At 42.3% G+C, this 11954-nt stretch overlaps 1 protein-coding gene and 1 long non-coding RNA gene across 11 annotated transcripts in view; both read right to left on the reverse strand.

The window, feature by feature from the left end:
• Nucleotides 1–1684, reverse strand: LOC107270808. 2 transcript variants are annotated; one of them, XR_003060675.1, is made up of 3 exons: nt 1439–1684; nt 863–1289; nt 1–767 (listed from the first exon to the last, which is right to left on the reverse strand). It is a non-coding gene; the product is annotated as an uncharacterized LOC107270808 (long non-coding RNA). The 2 variants fall into 2 exon arrangements; XR_003060674.1 differs by lacking the exon at nt 1–767 and having other exon boundaries at nt 803–1289.
• Nucleotides 1685–8015: 6331 nt separating this feature from the next.
• LOC107270803 overlaps nt 8016–11954 on the reverse strand; it is a 12993-nt gene continuing 9054 nt past the window's right edge. For 7 of the 9 annotated variants that reach the window (XR_001538440.2, XR_003060662.1, XR_003060663.1 and 4 more), the window contains 3 exons: nt 9737–11854; nt 8342–8578; nt 8016–8144 (listed from right to left, as the gene is read on the reverse strand). Coding sequence is in view for 2 of the 9 variants with exons in the window: in XM_025088117.1 (XP_024943885.1) it covers nt 11558–11854 (297 nt within the window). In the remaining 7 variants the exon portion in view is untranslated. Of the gene's footprint in view, nt 8145–8341; nt 8579–9736; nt 11855–11954 lie in introns of those variants that run through there. The other 2 variants (XM_015746135.2, XM_025088117.1) reach the window with 2 other exon arrangements.

An 11954-nucleotide genomic window follows, 5' to 3' on the forward strand; every position in this document is an offset into this window, starting at 1 on the left:
GGTACTGCCACCATAGGGATGTCCAGGAGGGTCAAGCGCTGAACAAAAGGGCGAATCAAGAACAGAAGACTGTATTCCTACCACAATGAAAGGATCCTAAATCAGGAGTGGGTCCGTAAATACATCAGGACCAGAAACGAACACCATACCAGCCACCATAGGTTATTTACCCTTGGCAATGGGGTCGATCGATTTGTTGATCATCCCCACCTAATCATCCTGACCAATCTCCATCCAGACCTCCTTCCCTTGTAACCTGGTCAATCAGTCCGAGTCATCTTGCAAGTAGGACCAGGTCAGACTGCACTAGGACCAAGGTCGAAGTGAAATCATCAAAAGGTACCCCCTTCTAGATTAATTTTCTTAGCCACTTATTTTTCACTTTTTTCTCATCGTTGATCTTCTGATATCAGTTTTGGAGAAAACTCGAGCCCTTATCATTCGTTCAGTCTATGAACGATGTACTGATTAACTGGGCTCGATTAACAAGTGACCTTGCGATTTTAATCAAAACTCTGATATCTGACGAATGACTAACGTACAGTACCTAATCTTGACGGAGGACATACATAGAGAGAAATTGACAAAGAGGTATACCCACTGGGGTAAAGAAAAGTATCACCAGTTGTGGATTCGGTAAATGACCGGACGTGATAATTCGTATCAGACTGTCGCCCTGCTTTTCTTTTATCGCCGTTGCGTAGGTGTACATTTATTTGCCTCTTCGTGTTAACAGATTTGATATGTACCCCGTCGTCGTGACAGAGCTTGGGTAAATAAATAAAGTTACATTCTAGTAAGATTTCTCAGGACGATCATTATATTGGCATAGTAAATCCAGGTTCGTTCAGAAAATACTTACTGATTTTACCTTTCATGGTCCATTTTACAGTTCGAACTTATTGGTATACTTGGTTTACGGTAACGTCCAGTGTCTTCTTCGATACTCGAACTTTCCAAGGTACTGGCTATACCTGGCATATGTTTTCTAGACGTCCTACCCGACTCAGGAGTTTGCTTCGACGTAGTATGGCCAAATGTTTATCCAGAGACTGCTCGTCTTTACCATCCATCGTCTTGAGGGAATCGAAGAAGATCCAGATGGGATTCTCAGTTAAAGAGACAGCTCGTCGCTGAAAAGCAACTACGTTCATTTGCTATCGCGTATTTCGCCCCACTTTGCGATAACTCTAATGCCACTGATAAAAACAGCGTCCCTGCTATTTTCGAATAAAACACTTGATATAGCAGATAGCAACTGGACTGTTACAAGGTCGATAACCAGATATCTCAAACAGATACGAATGGTAAATTTAATTGTTAAAATTTGCGACTACATTATAAATTTTCGTTACAATTTGTAAAATTAATTAGAAGTGATTATAGCTCGTCGGCCATCTTGAATTATGACGTCAGATATACAAAATTTCATTCTTACGATACGGTCCTGATGGTCCTTCGTTATCAAGGCGGATTATTTAAATTCTTATTAGTTATCCCAATGGCAGGCTCGAGATCCAATATCCAATGAGTAGTCCCGACGGAGCAGGTCTGCCCGCAGGTTGCAAGGATCTTGTCACCGAGGTGAACCTGATCTCTCCTTTGAGAGTAAATGAGAACTCGGCACTCGGAAAGATCGCTATGGTGCATGAGAGAGCGAGTAAGAAAGTGAGTCTCCTCTCTGTCACTCGCCGAGATACAAGCCAGAGAGAGGGCCGAGAATAATAATAAAGAGACGAGAAGGCAGATAATGTACGGCGCCGTTCTGGCGTCCATTCATGCTTTTTACTCGTTAGCGGTTAGAACTCGGCTCACCTGGCCTCGCCTCCTTTGCTTCTCTTTTATTATACAACACTCCTCCATACCATGGAACCAGTTAAACTCTTCCTTCTTTTATCACCTACGATACCCGCCGTCTATTATTCCTGCACCAGTTCTAGTAATTATTTTGATACCTCCGTAATCCGCAGGGCGGCGCTGGCGACACGAAAATTTCATTGGTAGTTCGAAAGAGATACTTTTTGTTATTCTTTTTTCTTTTCTAGTATTTACCTGGTATATCCAATCAATTTCTCTCGATAGACAATTCGTAATATACATGGGATTAAGGAATAACGTTCGAGAAGTAACCCACCAGAGAATGTCATAGAAAAAGAATGAAATAAGTATGAAACTCGAAGTGCCGAAGACGACTCACGTAGTATCAACTGCGCTGGGCTGCGTCAATGTGTCAGAGAGACTGTTCCCTTGCAGTGGGCTGCCTTTTATGTCCAGCCGCAAGACTCTCGAGACTCTCCTGGATGTTCTCGTCTCTCTTCTTTATATATCTAACAGACAAAGGATGAAAAGAGCGCGCAGTCGCTTCAGCATGAATCCAACTCCGGATTCAACGTTCGTATGTATGTAGACCTATGCTTATCCATAGATATACTCGATGCAAGAGAGTGCGCATCCGCGAATGGCCGAACTGGATTCGCACGGGCTTGGAATATCAACGAACTTCATTCCGGTTCGCAAGAACCCTTGAATGAAGCCACGAATGGGAAGCCGTTGCAGCAGATTCCGCCGTTCAGTCCACGTCGTCCCGGTATAGTTGACGAGCTTCGAGAAGTTTCCGTCTCTTCCCAGAAAATATCCAGGAGGAATTGGCTGTGTTGACTGCTCGACTTTTTCAATGAGAAACTAATGGAATGTATACGAGATATCGAAAGTGAATGAATGGATAACGTATATTGTATTTAATTACTTGGTATATCAAAAGATCGAGGTTCTTTTATATTATTTTAATTCCTCTTCTGTGATTGATTTTTTCACGTTACGTCATGATTATCAGAGCATGTCTCATTGTTACGGTCTGACAATTTCAGAACATCGGTATCTGTGCTCAAGCAACTTCGGATTAATTTTTTTTTCATCTTCGCGACGTTTTTTATTTTTCGTTATCGCGCTTTGCTTTCTTGCTAACTGATAAGATATCGAGTTAGAATATTTATTTGATACGTTACTTTATCTGCGTACCTTTCGAACTGATCAATCGATAAGATTGCTTGGTCAATGCCTCCCTCGTAAGAATCGTCGAGAAAATTCAAATTTAAATTTCCCGCCAATCCAATCAAACAGTGAATTCCGTTTCGTGGAAGCCTATAAGAAATTACGCTTCTTAGAAATAATCTTTACGTTCACAAAACCATTAATTGAGTTCCAGTCGATTTAAAGGACAATGCTAAATTTCGGGAAATTGATCAATCGTGCCTGACAGCCGTGCCAAAGGACGTTATACCTAGTAATGTTGTTTTGCTTAAATAATTTTATTTTTAATTCAACCAATCTCAATCCCTTTTTTCACTATCGTCTCTATACACTGTCCACGTGCAATATGCCATCTCAAGGAAATTCATTCTGAAGTACAGCTATCTATGAAAAGACTGTGTCGGTACGTCTTCCTAGTAGGAATCGTTCCACAAATAGAAGATGTGTTTAACCATGATCTGAGCCATCCAGGCGTGGGAGTTCATAGAGAAACCAGATAGTATGTACAAGAGAGAGAGAGAGAGAGAGAGAGAGAGAGAGAGAGAGAAACAAGAGATACTAAAAAGATTAGAAAACCTTACACACGCACCGGCAAAACTCTGGTGAATGAAATGAATGAAATTGTACACAAGTCCAACCATGCTATACATAAATCCACGTACCACACATGTACCGCGTACGTTAGTACGATAACACATAGCGTTTATAGGGGCAATTTTAAATAAGAGCATTCTCACGTCAGCTCAGACAAATCTACACGCAAGAGGTATCCGAACGAGCCTATAAAATTACAGCATTGTAAAAGTGCCTGCAGTCATGACGCCCAGGTTCCCCCCTTAAGTCCCTGGCAAATCCTCAACGCGTCCTTCGATCCCATTTAAAACGCGCGCTAAAAATACCCAGACGCCCCCGCGCGTGCCTATACGTTTTTCATCAGACAGTAGTTCCTCCAGCATATATCATCACCACTGCGAAAGACCGATTCAACTAGTACGACTATAACCGTGCTACCAGTTTGAGGTTAGAAAAAGGAAATACGTTGATTTAAGAGAAAAAAAAAGAATAACATTCGCGGATCTAATATGGTCTTCGGTGTATTTATACCGACAGTTTTCGGGGAAGCCGCGTTACGAGCGACTCCCAGGAAAGAGATTACTCCGTTCCGGGAAGGTGAAATGCATTTTTAATGTAAGACCGTTCCCCGTTCTCTCTATACCCCCCGGTCGCACAATTCCACGCTTCCAACTTTGACCGTTTAGACTCGCAACAAAACATCGGGAGCTTCCTTCTTTGGGTGGCGCGGACCGGTTCTCTTTGGCTTCCCAGAAACTTCAACGCCAATTAAATCCTCCTCTGTCATCGGGCCTGCGCTATTAATAAATCATTAACAGCTCGACGATCTTGACGTGAGAATACGGAGTCTCATCGATCTATGGGATATCCATCGAACTAGGATACGCGTCCTACGCTGTTATTGGTCGCTGTGAATTAAATACTTAACGCTCATTGGTCAATGTCTTTCGCTATGGTTTTACCTATATTACGATCATACCGGATATACTCCGGTAACCATTGGCCACCTAACGTCTGCCGGATACACTCTGGGTTTTCTATTATCGGCTCACCAGGATCTTCTTGATGCCGACGGGGCAGTGGGGATTAGGACGATGACGGAGACTCCGTGACGACCTGGTGTCTCTGCTCAGTGACATAGTCTGGTCAGGAATGCCGTTGCCGTCGCTGCGATAGAAGCGAAGGTGGCCGTGCCTCAAAGAACAGGCTCACGTATGTATACTTACTGCCACTGCGATTCCTAAGCACGTTCTATTCGCCATGTAAGTTCCGTCGAACCGTTAAGTACTATCTAACGCCAAAGCGTATTAGCGTATAAGCAATAAGCTCTAACGGCAGTAGCGTGTCGCAGGGAGCGAGGAACCCTGTATCAGTCCAGATACGTTTATGGAGTGTAATAAAAATTTGAATATTCTTCCAAAAGTCAAACCCTATATTAATATTTGAGACAAATCTTTTTTCATTTTTTATACAAAAACAAAAAATGACCTCGCGGCTTTATCCAAGGGATATCTCAGGGGCGTTCAAATCACGGCTATTTGGAATTTCAAGGTGGGCTTGGTATCTTTTCTTTTATTATTTTACGTTTACATCTCAATCCCATCCAACAGATTGGTCCGTGTCATCGAAGCGGCCTGCCGCTTTGCCCTCGATACCAAATCCAAGGATATCAAGCGCAAAAGACGATAGTACACAAAAATGGGACGTCGTTCCAAATTCGTAAATCCGCCTTCCCGACACTCCTACCAACTAACGTGGCACCATCATCCTCTCACTTCGCTCGCGTCTATAAGCTCCCAAAATAAGGCTCGTGAGAATCAGGGAATTCCACTCCCACGCTCTACCCGCCTGTTCTAAACGTGGCTACCGGCCAAAATGTCGAATCGCCACTGGCTCTTTCTCTCGAAATACTTTGCCCGCTTAACGCTTATATATATATATATATATATATATATATATATATATATATATATAAATGTGCAACCGAAGCTGCACTTTGCTTCACGTCCTCCTTACGACGATTGAGGCTTCTCTCAACCCTCTCGGCACTTTGCTCTATGCACTTTTATTCTTCCGCCTTGACTTCGCTCACGTTCCTCCGTCATTATTCCCCGTCATTAGCGTATCTTCGTCAGCGTCTTCTCTAGGGACATTTTTTTTTATAGTAATTATTCACCCAACGCGAAACTACTCTTCTGGTTAAAAACCTACATCTCACGTAGAAATGAATCAGACTTTCGATTCCTTTCGGACTAATCACAATCGCGAGAAATATCTCAATGGCTCTGACACCTTGAATTGCTTCTCGATGACGTGTCACGGTATGACTCGTGAAATTTGAGGAAAACAAATTTTACATTTTTTTTTTTTCAGGGACGACCCTTTTCGAACTCTCATGGTTGACGGCTCCTCCATCAGGATCAAAAGTTATCGGATACCACCCATCATAATAAATCGGATCGTTACCATTAGATCCGGTAGCGAGGAAAAGGATGGATCTGTAACACGGGATCCTACGATCCTCCTAGCAACGGATCCCCAGCATCAGACCACTGTTTAATCGTATATCTATATACACTAGTATCTGTATTTATATTGGGTCTGTCCATATAGGCATACCTATAGCTATAATTCTATATAGTATATTTATATATCGATTTGTCTTACAGTACGGATACCCATAGGACTTTAAGAGTATACTCCCTGGAAAAGACGAGCTTCCAAGAAAGCATCGCGCTCCTGGTACCGGCAGCTGTCTGATCCAACCTTTTGAAATCCAGGTTCCCCCCTCCGGCTCCACCCGCCGCCCCTCACTCTCACTAGGTTCGTACCACATTACCTTATACCTTCTACCTACACGTTTCTCGACTCACTTATACCTTCTCTAACCCCCTGGACCTTCTCTTTCACGAAACCTTCAGAATGCCGCCGACGCAACCGCCTCGCGCCACTTCACGACGCCGTTCAATTCTACTGTGGACTCAGGACAAAGGACCTCAGGGACGCCTAATTGAAGGTTTATTCCCGAAACTGCGCACAATGATAGACAACCCCCTAGCTCGATACGAGTGTCCTTTTGAATTAACCCTTTTTCATTTTTCAGTATTTTCCTTCGTACACCTCTACACCCATGAATCTGTTTCCAGATCGACGTTCCCCCTCTAAGGCACCTTACGAACATCCCGAAGGCTTCTGTAGGCTAGGACAATCGATATTAATGAAATGGCAATTTGCGTCAGGCTACTGGATTTTGGATAAGGGATGATAACGTGGATACTAAGGGACGAATACATTGTTGAAACCTATCGGATCGTTTACGAAGGATATTGGTCCTTATAATTAGAATGGTGAATGAAATTCGCTCGAATACGGGATAGGATTTTTCTCTGCCTTTTTGAGATTTACGTTAAAACCTTGTGAAAGGGATTTGACCAAAGGTTTTTTTATCTTTTATTTCCATTTTGAACTTCATAACAAAACCAAAAGTCTCTGTATCTCTCTTTGGGGGGGAGGAGGGGAAGGAAAGGTCAATTTCTGGATATCTGTTATCTTGGGCGTACCTTTCATTTTATTTTTATCCTTTTACTTCGTATCTTTCGCCAGGGCTTAATTCACTCTGGAGTTAAATTTATTTTATCGAATTTGAAAGCTTTTACGTATAAAACGAGGTTTAACGCTATTTGGTGATTACTGGTAGAGAGTAAAAGGGAATTAGTCTACCGGCTTTACTCGGTCTGAAGTCACGGAGTCTGGCTGACTGCATACTTCATATACTGTACGTTGAGGAAGAAAATCTTTCATGATTCATCGACTCGTTACTCTTGCATTATGTCATTGTATACGTATATCGTACCATTCTGTACGTTGGTCTTCGCTATGACGCAAGACTAATATATAACTTGCATTCATTATTACCGGTGAAAATCGGTTTGACGGGGAAAAAAAATTGTTGGTTACTTTTCTTTCATTCTTCGTCCATTAGCTATATAAGTGCAGATAAGGCTGACGCAAATAAAAAAAAGGGCAATAACGTTTGCGACTGAAAAAAAGGAACGAAACGAATAAGGAAAGGAAAGCAAAGACTATTCAAAACCGGTGATCACTCGCCGAACTGTGAGTCATTGTTGACGCGGAGTTTCCTTCTCGAAAGAAAGGACGTACAGGTTGTCTTGGTAGTGACGTCAGTAGTGGGATATTGCTCATCGCCCGGGAGTTCAACACCGGTAGGACGTACCTGGAAATGAGAGATCGCGAACGAGAAGCGGTCCACGAGGATTATTAAATTCCCACGTGGAAATAAAACATCGGCTTTATATACGTGGTTATATTTATAGGTTAGGTTATGTACGGTAAAACGTAAAAATTGTATTTACTGGAAAATAAAGTACAAGGCCTTTGATCCTACTTTGATTATAGGCCTTTCAGAGGTTCTACGAATTCCTTCATGGACGCAGAAACGTTCTGTTGCTTCCTTGAAGACGATTCCGTGGTGGAGAATGAAGTTGCCATACATCCAGACTTCATCGATCCTGTGAGACTTCCTGGAGATGTAATTATTGGTTACACGTATTGCTAATTATATTCGTTATCAATTATATACGCATAGATATTTATAGGTTAGGATATCTATTACGTATGCACAACGCGGGATATTCAAATGTGATGGAAAAAAAAATTTGTTTGTCACAAAACAGTTATTATTTACACAAATTTCTTAGGGATATCTGTATGTATTTACCTTGGACGAACGAAACGACGGATTCCTGGCAAGCTGACAGATGTGTTACTATCTACATACGTGTATGTGTATTGGTACAATCGCATGTATGCCTCATGAGGACGTGCCTGAATTGTACGTTCGTTTCATCGGCTTCCGCGAAATCGTAAACGTAGGAGTTGACACGGTTACTGCAGTGGGCAAAGGAAAATAGAAGCGGATGTGGGTCGTTCATACTGTAACCAAGGTACAGCATCACTGAAAGATGTTGAAATATAAAAAAAATTGTCTTTTTTCTTTTCTTTCTCAAATTGTCGTCGCTGTTGGAAAATCGCGCCTCTAGCGGATTCTTTTCGTACGTGCGCGCATGCGCGTTGGTAACTACGCGCACGAACTGACACGCTACCGCGCTGTCGTATGAATAAGAGTGACAGAACGAAGAATACAAGGAATTCCTAAGGAGACGCGCATGGAATTTCACTGGAGCCGTGTTAAGCCAAGAAGTTGATGTACTCGAGACGAGGTGTCCTTAGGAATTGTCAGGTATAAGTGTGAAAAATAAAAAAAGCGTGAAAGATCTGTGTCTAGATAGAAAGCTATACCAGTAGATTCTATCTGTCTGCTCTCGTAACTCTAAGGGAATGTCGGGTTTTTGTTTTCACATGAAAATTTCTGGCGCCTTTCCAATTCGCAATGCCACGCATGCACTGACTCGTACCTTGCTTCGTATATCTATTTAAAACCCAGTCCCAACTTGACGATTAATCATTAAACTCTTTGCTAGAAACTCAACTCGTCCTCAGCATACCAACTGTCACTTTTAAATGTTAGTGATTTTACCAGAGAAAAAGAACTTGAAAACTTCCTTTCGTCGCCACGATTGTCGCTGCGATCGCTTCAATATATATTCAAATCTATAGGAACTATACATTCTATGGATTATCCGGCTCTCAATCGCATACCTTCGTCTTGTACTGTAATTAGTCTTAGTAATATACACTTCACAGTTAGAATCTGTAGCTATAGGTATCACTGTCGCGTGTTTACCGGTTTCGTATATCTTGAACGAGATTTTCTGTCCACGCTGGATAACGGAACATGCCTAATCGTGCATGAAACTGCGTAAGATTCTGCACGCTGGACGGCCCATTATCTTTTCCTGGACTCGATCGGACCAAGGAAATGTTTATTCTCGAACCAACGAGAAAGTAACGATGTGACCAATCATTGCAATTTGCATAACTACAGGGTAAACATTCTTTCTCTTGTAACAATCAAATAACACGTAACATAATATACAGTGCGTATAAAGCTTCGAAAGCAACGATTTTACACTTAACCGGTATATACCGATTATTTCAAGTAATTCCTTCTCGTCTTCGATACAGACATACATAAACACAGACAATTACTTACCGGATTTTCTGGCAAAGATCCTGTACCAGAGATGTACACCGAGAGATGCGAATCGACGAATGTTAATTCAAAATGGTGGGGATTGGTGCGTTAAAAAAAAAGTCCCAGAAGACATCACGATTCTGTTGACTATAGGCGAGTCTCTTGTGAAAGTGACTTATTTATCTCCAGGCAATATATCCAGTCAGGATACAACTATGCCTGGCACGTACGCCAAAGTCGTCCATGTATCCCATAACTGTGAGTATGTTGGTCAGAAGTCTAATTGAAAACGATCGCGCTATCCTCGGTGAGATTTCGCGACTCGTGAAATCCTGCTGACCAAGGACGTCGTGCAAATCCGTGTAAAAAAAAGAAAAAAAAAGTAAAACGGATGACGTCGTAGTACGTATATAGATACGGAATTATTAATGGATGACTGTGAGGAATCATCAGTTTTTTGAACCGGTTCACAGTCGATATCCCAATGAATCATGAACCGATCGTTAAAGAAAAACCTGAGAGTATATAATTCGCGTATTTGCCATATAAATGGCAGCCGAGATTGTATAATGATTTTTTCAGGCATGTAGAAACGTAAGATAGGCGGCGTAGCCAATCAGGAATTTAAAAGTTGAATTATCTATGAACAACATGGTGTAAGTTGGGATTTCTCTCTCTCGTTTTTCATCTCATTTATTTTTCCTCGCCACGCCGAGAAACAGCCTTGGATACATTCTAGACAAGGTTACTATCTGTGCCGGTCTCATATGCCTGTACTCTATGTGATTGCCGTGTACGTATACGGCTCCGTGCAAAGACCTGTTCCCGTTCTGGTTGCGCCTTGAGGCACCCGATCAGGCATCCGGTAGTTTAGACTTTTTAGAAACTCCTACAGGACCCTATGACAATTCCAGTCAAAAACTCCTTTTCATATCTGTCTTTGGCACTCGTTGTGTTTTTGGAGGAGGTACATGACAGCTCTTGGATCATCGATAGAATCAATAGTAGCGTTATACGATTTATAACGCTCCATAGGAAGATCAGCGCCCTCGAGAAGGCAATACAGCCAGAGGCGGTGAGAGTGTAATTCGCCAGTGGAATTTCATCCGATAGGGATCGAATCTGCGAAATTATAATTTTCCATTTCTTAGATTTTCATTTACAATTTTTCTTTCTTACAGTACTTGCTCCAACCAGCCATTCGATAGCAGTGGTCCTGGGCATGAGGTATGAGCTAAAAGGATCGACATGAAGAGCAAAAAGCAAAGTGACTCGCGTCGTATGAAACCTATATAAAATATTAAGGTCGTTGGTACAGCGATGGATTTTTATATTACATACGTACACCTATACATATGCCAGTACGTAGAAGTGAATATAGATATAGAAAACAAGAAGATGGATATAAGGGATCGATAGGTAAAGGTGTAGAGAAAGCGAGAGACATAGAGTTAAATAGCGAGAGAGTAAGAAGAGTGATAAAGATGAAACTAGAGAAAGAGAGAGAAATCTGTGGATCCCCAGAAAAACGACAGCGCAGTTCAGCACGAGACGGCGCAGAGGAGCACACAGCCTGGTAAAGCGTTGAGTCCGTAATAAGAGCTGGCAGAAAGTTAACTGAAACATGAAGCGAGGCAGAGAGGACCGAGAGGACCGAGAAGCCGAGGCTTCCAGGAACAGCGTGTTCCCTCCGAGAACTCCACACTCGACCCAAGATCCTTCTCTGTTGCTTTTATTTTTCTCTAATTCTTGTCCCTCTTCTTTTCCTTCGTATCTTCTTCTTCTTCGTTTCTCATCATTTTTTTACTTTCTCTTTCGCGGCTGGACCCGCACCACGAATTATCTCTCTGAACTATACAATTTTTTCTCTCTATCTCTCGTACTTGTAATAAAATCAGAAACATTCCTCTGACACGGTCCATCGTTTTCAGCTTCCAGGGAGCCGGTACGACTCCGGTACCAGACACTCCCTCTGAAGACTTCCGTTACCACGGTCACGCCGGCACTCTCGTTTTTCGGCACGTTCCAACCCTTTCTTGCCGCTACCTCTGATCTCCTCGACGACGTAACTCCTGGAACTCGTGCGTTTAACATTTCGTTAAGTGGTACCAACTGGTCAGTGGCCAATCGCATTGACTTCAATGGTCGAGGATACAGGCAGATACCGAAAATCAGAGGCGTTGTAGGTGCAAGGCACGTGGCGTGTAGGTATGAAAAAAAAAAAAAAAAAAAAAAA

Source organism: Cephus cinctus, unplaced genomic scaffold, assembly GCF_000341935.2.
Source record: "Cephus cinctus unplaced genomic scaffold, Ccin1 Ccin1_scaffold0839, whole genome shotgun sequence".
NCBI classification, from domain to species: domain Eukaryota; kingdom Metazoa; phylum Arthropoda; class Insecta; order Hymenoptera; family Cephidae; genus Cephus; species Cephus cinctus.